This window comes from Python bivittatus, unplaced genomic scaffold (genome assembly GCF_059951505.1).
Source record: "Python bivittatus isolate LINGU-HERP-01145 unplaced genomic scaffold, Pbiv_v1 ctg000080_np1212, whole genome shotgun sequence".
NCBI lineage: Eukaryota > Metazoa > Chordata > Lepidosauria > Squamata > Pythonidae > Python > Python bivittatus.
Window position 1 is genome coordinate 48611492 of NW_028277035.1, and position 13229 is coordinate 48624720.

Below are 13229 nucleotides of genomic sequence, written 5' to 3' on the forward strand. Positions count from 1 at the left end.
ATCCTATTGTGTAAGCTACCTAGAATCACTTTGTGATCTGAGGTAGCATACAGATTGACAAATAAATAAATATAAAAAATAGGGGGGCACAACAAAACTACAGATCTTTCCCAATACCTCTCCACAAAGAATTAAAATGGAAGACAATGAAAATATTTTAGTGTAAGCTCCTCAGCTCAGTTCTATATCCCATCACATCTCACAAACATGACACCTAGTATTTATACAGTATGTTAGTCATAGCCTCCTTTGTGGCCATCTGAAAAATGAACTACCACGACTACTATAAATCATAATTCTTCTCCTCCTCAGCAGCAGCAACTACCTATCTTCTAAAGCAAACCCTCCTTGTGAGAATGGGGTTCTTATATCACTTACAATAACCAGTCCGGGGGGCTTCTCCCTGGATTCTGCTGGAGTGGAATAGAGTTTGCGCCAAGAGTTTAAGCAGTCTATACCTACAAGTTGTTCTTTCTGCTGTCCTCTCTTAAGTGCTGCTTACTCTCTCCTAAAGGTGGCTTCAGCTTCATGCCAACAGTTCTCCACACACCTCTGGGTGAGAGTTTTATAGTGTTTACCCTCTGTCATTAACCGCTTATGGGTGCTTATACAAGAAGTCTCTTAAATGCTTCCAAATAAGATATCCCATCTCTGAAAGGACTTTTAAGAGCCTGCCTTGTCGTTTATAGCGGTAGTTAGATATTACCTTCTTTCTTTTCTTGACTCCCCCCAACACTTTTCGTGTCACGAATGCTCTGTCCATCTCTTCAACATGAGGAAGAGAGGGGAAAGTGGAACACAAGCACTGGTTAGACTCTGCATCTCCAATTTCTGTACTGTCTTTAAATTATTAGGAACACTGCTAGAATTTCTTCCCAAACATACTGAAGCGTTTACAGTATAAACAAAGAAGCCGGTGTCCAAAACAGCTAAGTATTCAAAGCAGCTGAACCTTGTACGTATTTAAAATGGCTGGGCACGGAATGGTTGATTTGATGCAGCTTTGACCACTCGCTCCTCTGAAGTGCCTCCTGAACTGAACCTGCTTCCTTCACTTCTAACAATCAAGCAGCCACTTTCTTTTGCTTTTTCAGTCTTCTTCTGCAGAACTTCCCTATGACAGAGGGTGGAGTGGAGATTTTCCCTGCAGTCCTGGCTGAATGGGCCTTCTAGGCTGATGGCTCCAGCCTTCCCAAATTCCTCCTGCATCAGCTGGCCAAAGCTTCTAGTCAGCACATCCTGGGTGATGACACCCACTTTTCCCCTCCATCCCCAATTTAGCAGGAGTTTTGGACAGTGGGCGCTAGAAGGGGTGAAGGTTGTTTTGGGCTGTGCTGTACCTTGCTACCTTCCTTCTGATTAGATGGGGCTGCTTAGCTTCTGTTATACATGTATCTGGCAGGAGATGGATGCTTGTGGGGTTTTTTCCCCCCATTGTTGTCCCATGTAGCTCATAGACTCCTGGTCTCTCCTCATTGGTGTCCATATGTGAAGTTGCTGCAGCTATCATAGGATGGAGTAATCTTCTCAGACTAGGTCGGTAGCCTGCAACTTTGTCTAGGGTTTATAATTTGAATACTTCCTTACTTATGCTTTGGGGCACAGCAGCTGGATCTCTGTTTGAGGGTTGTTTGTTGACATTTGGGAGCACGTGTGAGTCTATTTTATTTCCCACTTTCTTGCTTGCAGGAAGTGTGTCTGCAAGGATCCTGCCTGGAGGAGATGGCTTAGTTCCCTTGCAGACGATAGGTACTGGGGAGCCTTGTGCATTGGTTGGAAGGACTCCACTATTGCTTTTCAAAATGTTTATGGGGACTTTTTCAACCATTTTTCTCCCCAGGTCTTCTTCTTAGCCAGACTAAGGTGACTGAGTTTAAGTATCCCCATGGCATAGCTGATAGGGTGAATTTAGCGTAACTTTGTTCTTAACTTAGTTTAAGTCAACTGTAACCCTATTACGTTAGTTAACTGGGTCAGTTAACCAACCTTTTTGGCATTCCTGCAGCATGCTTAGCCCCTCCACCCCCCCCACCAGAAATGACCCAGTTATGGAAATAGGGCCATTGTATTGTTGTCATAAATATTACTTTTACCAAGTTAGCCTCATTTAGTTGTTTTTGGATTTCAATTTCCATCAACCCAGCCACCCTGCTTGATAGCATGGGATTGAGGGAATTCTAGTCCAGACCATGTGGAAGGTACCAGGTTGCCATCCTTCTGCTAACATTACACCACGTTTTTCATATCAGGTTCATCTACTTCATGCACAGCAACATCAGGCAGTCAATCTGTGCAGGAGAGTTAACTGATCTAATTCTCCCCTCTGAGGATCACTGAAGCAGCTCCCAATTTTTTTCTCAGGTAACAGGAAAAAGTACTCCAAGCACTGTGATTGTAAGATTGAGGTGAGGGACAATCCTATAAGTCATATCTGAAAGCAGCTTTAGAGCCTTCAGAGCAGAGTAAAAATGTTTCAACCAATATACGGTATGTGTGAAGATGCACAACACCCATAGTAAAGACTAAGAATCATTGTTGAACTATCCAATGTCGAACTAACCTGTATGACTTTAGGACTGCAATTTCTTTTAAAACATTCTTCAATTGTGGTTTTTACCACCTTTCAGCCAAATTGAACAATATCATGAGATAATGCAGCAATAAGGTGGCAATTTTATAGCTATGTTTAAAACTCAATATTTAAAACAGTGGCAATATTAAAACTGCAAGATTAGTAGATGTATTTGATGAACTCACTTCTATACTTCAAGTAATGGCTAAAATTGTGCATACAGTTGGAAAAGAATGCTTCAAACATTTTAGTATTTAAAAATATCATTTACTGTATTTTTTGTTTGTCTAATAGATATTTTCCCATTCATTTGCCCTTGTTCCAGAAATGGAGAGCACTGTGATCAACAAACCAGACATCACACACACACACATATTCTGTCAGTTATCGAAGTATCTAAAATAAAACCAGAAGTACAACAAATCCTGGAAAAAAAAACATGAGAAGAAATGGACACTGACTAAATATACCAAGCCACATTGGATTGCTGATGGAGCTGACTGCTCCTTTTGTTTCAAGTTGTATCTAGGGCAGCTTCAGATGTATTGGGACTATACCAGCCAGAATTCTCCACTATCAGGGCCAATTAGAATTCAGGTTGTTGTAGTCCCCATCTGAAGGGTGCCAGGTTAGAAAAGACTGCCCTAGGGTTTTATCCCTTCCTGGAGCTCACACATGTAGCAGAGGTATTCACTGTTGAACTACAAAACCATGAAAATATGTATAACTGTCCTGAGGATTTTGACAAATAATGAAGGACAATCTTTTGACAACACAAATTCTCCATCCTCAGCTACTGTTGACATAAGACAGAGGAAGAAGTGGAAGGCAGAATTAATGCCAAGAATTCTTTCTTAACCTTATACAACCAACACTGTAGTGTCTTAGCTTCCTACCTAACAAATATAAGGCGCATTAGAGCAACTGGAAAAGATGGAAGCTGGAGTGACACTTAATTCCTGCTATCTTCTCTGCCCCATCGACAAGCATCAGAATCAGAGTGGGCAAGTACTCACAAGGAAAAATGGTGGTAAAGAATGTATCGGTATTGTGTTCTCCCTGAAGCTCCTTTGTGCTAATACAGCAATAATGTGAGTTAACATTCAGCTAATGGGTTGGCACCAATGTGGTAATAGGAGAAAAATGGCCTGTTTCCTGAGTTTTTCCTCCCAAACAAATATAAACAAACACTGTAGAAATAAACTTTATACTAAGCTCAGGATGTGACCATTTCTCCAAGGACAGTGCTAAGCTTCACAGGACAGCTATGTAGGCGTCTTCACTGTTTAATTTTAACAAATCATTTGGATATAATTGGCTGATTCAAAATGGGAATATCCTCTTCAAAGAGGGAGGGAGAGAAAAGGGGGCTTACTAAGCCAAGCTCAATAAACTTGGAAAGAATAAGCAAGTTATCTTTGTGCCAACGTGATGGGAACTAAAGTCTGGATGTTGATTGTAACTGGAGTCAAACTTGTATACACTTCCAACATATTTGTCTTATATTTGAATATGAATACATCATGACAGGTTATAGAGTAGCCAATGGCCAGAAGACTTCATTCAAGTCCATACTGAACTACTGTGAGACTGTCTTACATAGCTACGGTTTGAGCCCATCTTTAAATAATTTGCTTGTAAAAGGAAAAGAAGGACACTCAATCTATATGTACTCAGAAGTAGCAAAAAAGAGTAACTACCATGGGAATAAATAATACAGTTTTGAGGCTTGAACATTCCTGGTGCAATGGTGACTCCACAATTCAAGTAGTCTGCGCATACCAAGAGTAGTTCTGCAAAGCTAGTCAGAGAAAGAAGAGAGACGCCTTGAGCTTTCGGCCTTGGATTTGTGTACCTTGTGCATGCTGCCTCCTCCATGGTATAAGAATGAAATTAGATAGCTGAGAAAAATAAGGGAGGGGATGATGAGAAAAACAGTCTCTTCTGCTGGCAATTTATTTACTGTGCCCACTTAAGAACATAACCCCATCAGTGGATCAAAGCCATTCTGTTGCCAGAATTGGATTTTTTCAATGTTAGTTCTGTTGCTTGTCCCAGGCAGACTGACAGTGTCCTTAAAGTTGAAAAGGGTACTGCTTCAAATAGTCCTTCATTCTCTTTGGTAGAGGCAACTGGTCTGTCTTTCCAGTGCATCGACTGATCTGTAGCCGGCAGAGGTGCTGCAGGCTGGGGGCAATGTCCTTGCGGCCAAGCGGCCGGATGAGCTTCAGATGTACTGCTGATGCTATCATCTCCTTTTGTGGGGGAGGTAAAGGCACGGGAGGTGGGTAAGGAGCATCACTCTTACTCTCCACAGTACAAGAAAGAACATAATGCTGGATAAGACTAACCACATCTGGAAAGGCCAAAACCCGAGGTTTGGAGAGGCAATTGGAATCTAACTGGAACTTGCTATCAGCATATTCAATGCGCACGTTGGTAGGGCCTCGGTTGGTCTTGACTGACAGTGTGAACAGGTAGCTGGGGTGAGCACTGTCCCGCACCAGAAAAGTCCCCTCTGGCATCTTCTGGAGCTGCTGCTTGGCTTCACTGGCTGTAATAGAACCCCAATACCAGCCTGGAAGAGAGTCCCAGAGAAGACATGGGTAAGAAGGGCAAACTGTCCACTTAAAAAACAGGAAAAGAAACATTTATTGATTCACTTTCTGTTTCACTGGGGTGTATGCATGTGTGTGTGTGTCTATTTAGTGAGTGCACGTGGCATTTATAGTGCCCTCCCTCTCCAAGTAGTACTTGTTACCCACTATCATAATGGGAAGTATCACAGATATGTGAAAAGGCATTTATGAAATCAGCTTTGGGATTATATATTCAGGGAGCTGTGGAAGTGGGGCTTGCTTGCAGACAAAGAGCTATGGGATTGCAGTCATAGACAATTGCCACTAGCCACACGGGGGAGTCATTTTGCCTTTTGGAATTCTGCTCTTTAAAGTCCAGGCTGCCCTAAAGGAGATATATATTCTCTCATCAGCAGCAAGGAAGTGAGCCCCTTAACAATATACTATAGGTTCTTTTTCCAAGGATCAAAAGTACTGATTGGATCCTTACCAGATTCTCGCAGGAACGAAAATGTTCTGGCAATGCACAGCAGATCCTCCTCTGGGTCTCGTGTCTGCGGTGGGTTGCTTTCAAGCCTGGGCATTACCGAGGGAGGGGCGGCTTGTTCTTGGAAGGATGTGACTGTCAAAGGCTGCATGACCTGCTCTGACACATTCACTGCAAGGCCTTCAACCGATAGCCTCCTGAGCTTTTCCTCTGCTAGCAAAGGATAGGATCTGAAAAGAAAGGCATTTTGGATTATTTGAACACAGCATCGCTACTTTTGAGAACACATACATTGGATTGTGCAGTTCAGCGTACATTATAGTTCACTTCCACAAACAAGGCAATCATATTCATGGCAGTCACCCATTTAATTCAAAGCAAGGAAGATAACTGGAGTCAGGATTCTTTGCTCTTTTAATCCTTAAGTAAGGTCTTCACTTATCAGTCCTTTTTTTAAAAAAGTGAGACAGTGTTTTAGTGTTTTTCAACAGGTAAAATTTGGATAAAATTTAAAAATTAATCTTGATGCTTTGCAAGTACTACAAACAGATAAAGAAAAACCACAGTGCAGATTCTTGAAGAACACTCCACCCTTCCAGTGATTTTTTTTTGTATTTTGTTTCCTACATTTTAAAGCTACTAATCTTTAAAATAACACCTTATCTAAATCAGTAAATGCATTATTCACAATAACAAATGTAGGAGAAACTGTGAACCAGCCATGAAGTCAAAAAATATCTCTATGGCAAATTCTCACTGTATATTTAACATTATTCTGGTCTCCCTCTGTGCAGGCTTATGCATATTTCCTCCAAAGGATGTTCCACTTGGGTCGATGGAACTTTCCACTGCATCTTTAATGATGTCACTAGCTTCTTTGCAATTTTAAGATAATCCCCCAAATTTAAATTGGTAAGGAAATATTGTGACAGATATACTGATGTTTGGAAGGATTCCCTCCAAAAACTGGTATTAAAGGAAATGTAACTATTTAACAGAATGTAAAGGTATGGCAGATAGAAATTGAAGGTAGAACTTGTCTCTTGGGGTGATCCAATTTATAGGCCATTTATATAGGACTCCTTTGTGCCCTGATAGCCCTGTGGTGGCTCTAACTACATGAACAGCCTGTCTCCTGTACCCCTCCAATCCAGGTGACCGCTATCAATCCTCAATAATGACACTAAACTCTACAGTATAGAGTTGCCAGGAAGCAAATGTTAGACAGTATCATTTCTCTCTCTTTGCTGCTGAACACCTGACAATCTGGTTTCAGGGAGACACAATACAACATGGTGACTTTTAAGCAGCCACTTAAGCATTACATGTTGTTTGAAACTGCCTAGTGTTTTAAACAAGCATTTCTTATGCTATGCCAACCTGTGACTTTGTCTAAGTCATAACAGGATATTTTTGGAGACTAGGAGTTTCAAAGATTTTCGTACAGTTATATTTTTTTGCCACACTGACATTGGTGCTTTGTCTCCTACCTGTTAAATACATTAACAGCTGTTTCCAACTGCTCACAGGACTGTGGACTCATCAGGAAATATTGCATTACTAGGAATCTGATCATTCACCACCAGTTTACTTATCATTCAACCTTGCAAACTTAACAGGCCCCACAGGCAACAAAGGAGAAAGCATTACACCTTTCTGCTTTAATTGCATAGCTTCTCCTTTGAATGGTTAAAATAGTACCCCAGTATTGACTGCATGCAGCATGAGCGTGTTGCCAATGAAAACAGGGGCTAAGGTTAAATCCCTATTCCATGCCTATCTTCTTCTCCCTCCCTCTATTTAGCCTTTTCTTTCCTCTGAAATTATTCCAACTTAATACCCAAGTTTAACTATGAGTCAAGGAAAAGCAGGCATAAAATAAAACCATCCATGAAAAACTGGAAACTCTCTTATTAAAACATTAAATGTTACCACTTTCCAAGCTCTAAGCATTTTACACCTCCCTAAAATGGAAATGTATGAGAACTCAAAAATAACTTCTAGAAAACACTCGCTAGTGTCTAGCAAGGAAGGAGATGCAATGACAAATATGATTAAAAATCAACCCCTAGATATTAAAAGTCTGGAGTAATTAAAATGCTACACTGAAGTTCCACAGACTTGATATAGATTCTTTCCATGCAAAGAACAGTATCTGTACTCAGCATCCCAATTGGGTTAAATGAAATAGTTTCTCCCTGCTGCTGCTGACTGTAGGAAATATCTACATTGCCCTGAGCAACTAGGTTTTTATATACATATATATGTCTTGCGTACTAGATTAGCTCTCTAAAGTGGGTGTGATACACAACTGAGAAAACAAGACATAACACTGTTTTTTTTTGTTTCTTGCATACTTGCAAATGACTGAACAATATATATGGTAAGAAAGAAAGTTCAGGTTCCTGACTCTTTCTTCAGGAAAACTATCACTGATCCTCAAATAACCCTGCAAAGGATAGCCCATGAAGATCACTGCTGCTATCCTTAGGATATTTGGGAATCTGGGGTCTCTGACATTATTTTGGTGCTTGGAACTATGTCGTTTTTTTGAGAAGACGTGTTTTTACCTGAGACTTTACACCTTGCCCTTTTGTCCTCATCTGTTAATCCTCTACAACTCTTGGGTCTATTTTAGATTTCTTGACTTCCTTTTTTACTTATTATAGGGAAGAAACCAGTCTCCATTTACTGCTGACACTCTGTAAACCTATATCAACACTTAAAGCTATAAAAGTTACAAAGATGCATATTTCAGTGAAAGCTTCCTTCATTTCCCTAACATCTAATATTTTAGGAACAGAGGAAAGGAACCAGAAGGCTCCTGAATCTGCTCTTATCAGTGGCTTTTCAGTCCCATTTGCCCCCCGTCCACAAGGCATCCTCACGTGCACCATATAAAGTCGCTGTTCTTTCTATCACTACTGCCACTTTGCAGATGAATGTTTGTACTCACGAACATGTGGACAATGAAGTAATTTTACTCTCTCACTCTCACAATTAATGAGGCAAGCAGTGTGGTTGGCACTGGCAATCTCAGGGCTTCCTTGCCAAGAGGAGAAGAGGGCACATGCCATTGTAAACCATTTTATTTTCTTGAGTGAATAAATACTTGGCAGAAGATTTTTTGAGCAAGAGGCCTTCTGGATAACTAGTGAGAGCAAAGAGCCCCTTGTTTGCTCATGTAACTGTCACATAAGGGGGCTAAAACCAAACTAGTTACAAGTTTATTTTAATTATTGTTTTGGGGGGAAGGGCTTAAAGGAGATGTTTCTTGTTTGTTTCGTTTTCAGGGTTTTGATCTGTATGCTGCAAGGCAATGGTACTTTTAAGTTCTTCTCTGCATGAAATCACTGTGGGAGGACCCCTTAGGGCAGTCCTGTCCAAACTTGGCCATTTTAAGATGAGTGGACTTCAACTTCCCCAGCCAGGGGAATTCTGGGAGTTGAAGTCCACTCATCTTAAAGTGGCCAAGTTTGGACAACACTGCCTTAGGGGTTCAACAGCTCCACAGTTTATTGGGGGAGAGGGTTGGTTCCCTGATGAGAGCAAGGAAGAGAAGGGGAAATAGCAGGTTTGGTCTTCATTAAATGGAGGGACAAATCAAGATGTGACAGGGAAAATGTATAGGTGAGAATGAGCAGAAACATCCACCGGGAATATGAAAGAGACCGCTGAGTTGTAGGTTAGGAAACATCCATAGAGTAAGTGCAGCAGTATGATACAATGGCTCCCAATGCCATACAGAGCTTCAGGGCAAACTGCTGAATAACAAACGGAACTGTCAACTTGAAGATTGACAGAACCAGAAAAGCGTGTGCATCACGGTGAAAAAGGGAGTCTGCTGCAGTTGGCAAAGTTGGCCTTAAGACCTTCAAGTTCGAATCCCTGTGCAGCCAGGAAGCTCACTGGAGGCTACTAGGCCATTTTCATTTCCACTGAAATGAAAAGAGGGTGCAATGTGTCCAAAGTGATAAGTCAGCTCAGGAAGCAAGTGAATGGTGAAGCAAGAGAGGGACATGCAGAAATCAGATATCTCCTTCTACTAACTTATCTATTATCACAGTCAAAATGCAGCTTTACAGTACACGCTTAAGTAAGCCTGACTTAATTCAGCAGAGTTTCCTGGGTAGTGTGTATAAGTCTATACCAGTGTTTCTCAGACTTGAAGTCCACACATCTTAAAGTTCTCAAGATTGAGAAACACTGGTCTATACAGTAGCTTTAATCCAGCATTCATTCAGAAGCAGATATAATATAAAAAGTTGTAACATGGACTCCAAACATAAAAATGAAAAGAATGTCATTGTAGTAGGTCTAACATGATAATAAAACAAAAGCCCAAAGGAGGAGGCAGAAAACTCCAATTCTTGCAACAGTTTAGAGATTTTAAATAATATCTTATTTAGAACAGTTTTAAATGGCCAACAGCGCCTATAGGACATGCTTAGTAATTTCTCAGGCCTGCTCATATAAGGTTCAGCAAAACAATATAATTATTATAATTGTTATAATAATTATTATTTATAAATGACCTGGAGCAAATGTTAGGCTGGGTAAAACGTAGATAACACAGGATTCATTATTAGAAAGTTGTGTAATAATAAGAGCAGAACCTGAAAAAGATTAAACTGAAGGGGGAAAAAAAGACCCAATTAGTCCAATGTATATTACCCTAAGGGTAGCATGTCTGTACTCACTCATTTACAAGTCAATTCCAATGGAATTCAATGGTTCTGACTTCTGAATAGTCACACACACAGACAAACATGCCACGCCATTGCCTGGCATCAAATGTATATAGGTAGATGGTTGACCTCTCTCACCCATATGCACATTCGTTTAGCTATTATCCACTGTCATAATCTGTGTAGGTGTATTCTATCAGATTCGACAACTTAATTGGCTGGCATTTCAAATCAGATGCCTCTACTATTCAAAGCAAAGTGCTCTGACCCAATTCAGATCTGGAATTCTCCTTTTCTTGAGGGTTGCCCCACCTTCTTTTCAGCTCAGTTGGATTTAAAGACGTTTCACTTTAGCAGAGGTACAGCACGGAATGTGGTGGAGTCTCTAGCTAGCCATTTCTGTGCTTTGCTTTAGATGAAAATGCACACAAAAACATGAAGACTCTCAACAGGTAAAAAAATGACCGTCAGGGCCACTGATTTTGAATGGAAGCCCATCATTTTACAGAAACGGGCCTGAGAATCCATCTGCTACCCTTTTCTTGGCCCACTGAGGCTATGCTCCTAAAATCCTCGGGAGCTGGAGGAAACCGTCACTGAAAGCAGAACTGACTTCGGAGCAAGCTCGCAGAGGATTGCGCGCTGTTTTAAAACAGGAGCTGCCTGTAACGAAACTTACCCCGGAACGCAGAGGATCATGTCACTCCAGGACCAAGGAAAGAGCATCAAGTCTTCAGACGACCGGGGGAAAGCCCTGCCTTCTCTCTGCTCCCGAACAGAAGGCTGCCACAATCGAAGTGTCCCTTCTGAAAAGCGCCTCGGGGATCGCCCGCAGAAAATAAACTCCAGGTAGCTCCAGAGAAGTCTTTCCCGCAGCAAGTTACGAGCAGAAAAATGTGCGGGATCGCGGCTCTTTTCCAATGAACTCCGGCTGAGTTTAAAATACGGCAATAACACTTTAAAATTATTCAAACAAACCCCCTTCTCGGTGGCGGTGAAAGTCGCCGCGAATAAAAACGGGAATAAAAAATAATAAATATCTCTCTGAATAAATAACCTCTCCCCGTGTGAAAGTTCGGAAGAAGAGCGGAGCGGAGCGGAGGCAGCCGCCGTTCGCCCCGACGCCGGCTCTTGAAGAAATGCGGGGAGCGGAAAGGGGGAACCACTACTCAGTAATCTTTTGTTTGCGCCCTTTTAATCTATTCCAGGAAGTGGTGGATTCCTGGAATTGTATTGTATTCACATCACTGTTCCGACAGTCACAAAAAAAAGAAAGAAAAGTATAAATAGAAGGGGCCGCCAGAGGTACCTTCCTTTCAGGCTTGTGGTCTCCGAAAGTCAGAAATGAGCCTCCCCGAACGCGTCCTCCGCAAATCCCTGGGGTGGAAAGAGAAGCGCGTGGAGAGATCTGCGCCGAACGGCCCGAAAACTTGGGTGTTTTCGTTTTAATTCAGCGCTGGCTCCGCTCGCTCTCCCCGTTCAAGGAAATACCTTTGATAGATTTCCAAGAACTTTCCAGGAAAGCGGGGCTGGCTTCCCTCCGTCTGCCAATCAGCGCGAAGGAGGACAGGGCCGGACGCCCGGAGCCCCGCCAATCGGAGGCGGGTGACGCGCACGCCGCAGTTCCCAGGCCCAGCAGAGGCGGCGAGGAGCCCGCCGGCCGGTGCTGGGCCCAGGAGAGGGCGGGGGAGCCGAGATCGGCGCGAAGGCTGGAGGCGCCGCTGGCCGTGTGGCCAGAGCGGGGGGCGCCGCCCGTCCAGGCGGCCCCCTGCGCCCGCCGCCCGCCAGCGACGTCTGATCGGCGAGCAACGGCGGAGGCGAGCAGCACCTGCCCTGGCGGGCGGGAGAACAAAGGCTGCTTTCCGTCGGCTGCCTCCGTGCCACAAGGCAGGGTTCCTCCCTCCACGCTCCACCTCTACAAACTTTTCTGAACAGCACACGAGTTTCTGGCGTCCATTTTTCTCATTGCAACAAACGAACGGTAAACCTTCTGGAGGAAAGAAGGCATTGCAGCGAAAAGATGCGGGCGGAGACCCCTGCCCTCCCCTGCCCTCCGTTCCTTTCCGAATGCGTGAAGCGCCCCTCTCCCTTTGGGGACACGTAGAGTTCATCTTCATTTAGCCGGTTCTCTGTACACTGTGACACGCCAGGAAGGAGTGAACGCGCTGGAGTAATTCTGTAGCTCTTGCAAATGAAAATGAAAATGAATGGAACGTATTAGGGACTTCTGAGAAAAACGGTTAGCAGTGGCAGCCCTTCCCTCGCAACGGCAGGATTGTCAGAGGATTCTCCCCATTCCCTAGCTGGGTGTCAGGCAGCACCTTCTTCCTTCCTGAGCACACTAAAAGCCAGAAGGCTTTTCCCGCAGCTCCACTTCAAGGTTCGAGGCCATAATTCTTAACCCATTTTTTGGAGAAATGGAAAGGGGTTGTCCTTTCTGACTTAATTCAGGAAAGAAGCCACCATGGCAGCGGTTCTTAAACTGGGGGTAGTTTGGGCAAACCCCGGGGGTGATGGTGCAACGGGATTGTTGCTGCCAAGACGCTTGTGTAAAACAAGAGTGTGGGGTTTTTTTTAGTGGGGGAAGAAGAACGATAGTATTCGAAACCCAGAAAAGGGGTAATTGAGTCAAACTGTTTCAGAACAGCTGCAGTATGGGGTGGGGCTTTAAAAGCAGCTCTGTGTTAGATGCTGTCCCATAAAGCAAACTGCTGCCTGCAGTGGACTGTGACATACTTGGTTGCTTTTTGTGGGATTGCGGGTTCCAGTCTCCCTGGCTGTGGAGGAGCTAGGCCTCTAGGTGTAATATTCAGTTAAACCACTACAAGACTTCAGGAGTGTTCCAGGCTAGAGTTTTGTGCAGATTCCTTCCTTCATTTCAAACATAATTTCCATCAGATACT

General features: G+C 43.1%; 1 protein-coding gene across 1 annotated transcript; it reads right to left on the minus strand.

Annotated features, from left to right (window-relative positions):
* Positions 1–2794: 2794 nt before the first annotated feature.
* Positions 2795–11759, minus strand: CISH (cytokine inducible SH2 containing protein). The gene is made up of 3 exons (XM_007430740.3): positions 11006–11759; positions 5642–5868; positions 2795–5150 (listed from the first exon to the last, which is right to left on the minus strand). Exons 1-3 carry the CDS (start codon positions 11050–11052, stop codon positions 4648–4650), a joined length of 777 nt encoding a protein of 258 aa, XP_007430802.1. The 5' UTR covers positions 11053–11759; the 3' UTR covers positions 2795–4647.
* Positions 11760–13229: the final 1470 nt, after the last annotated feature.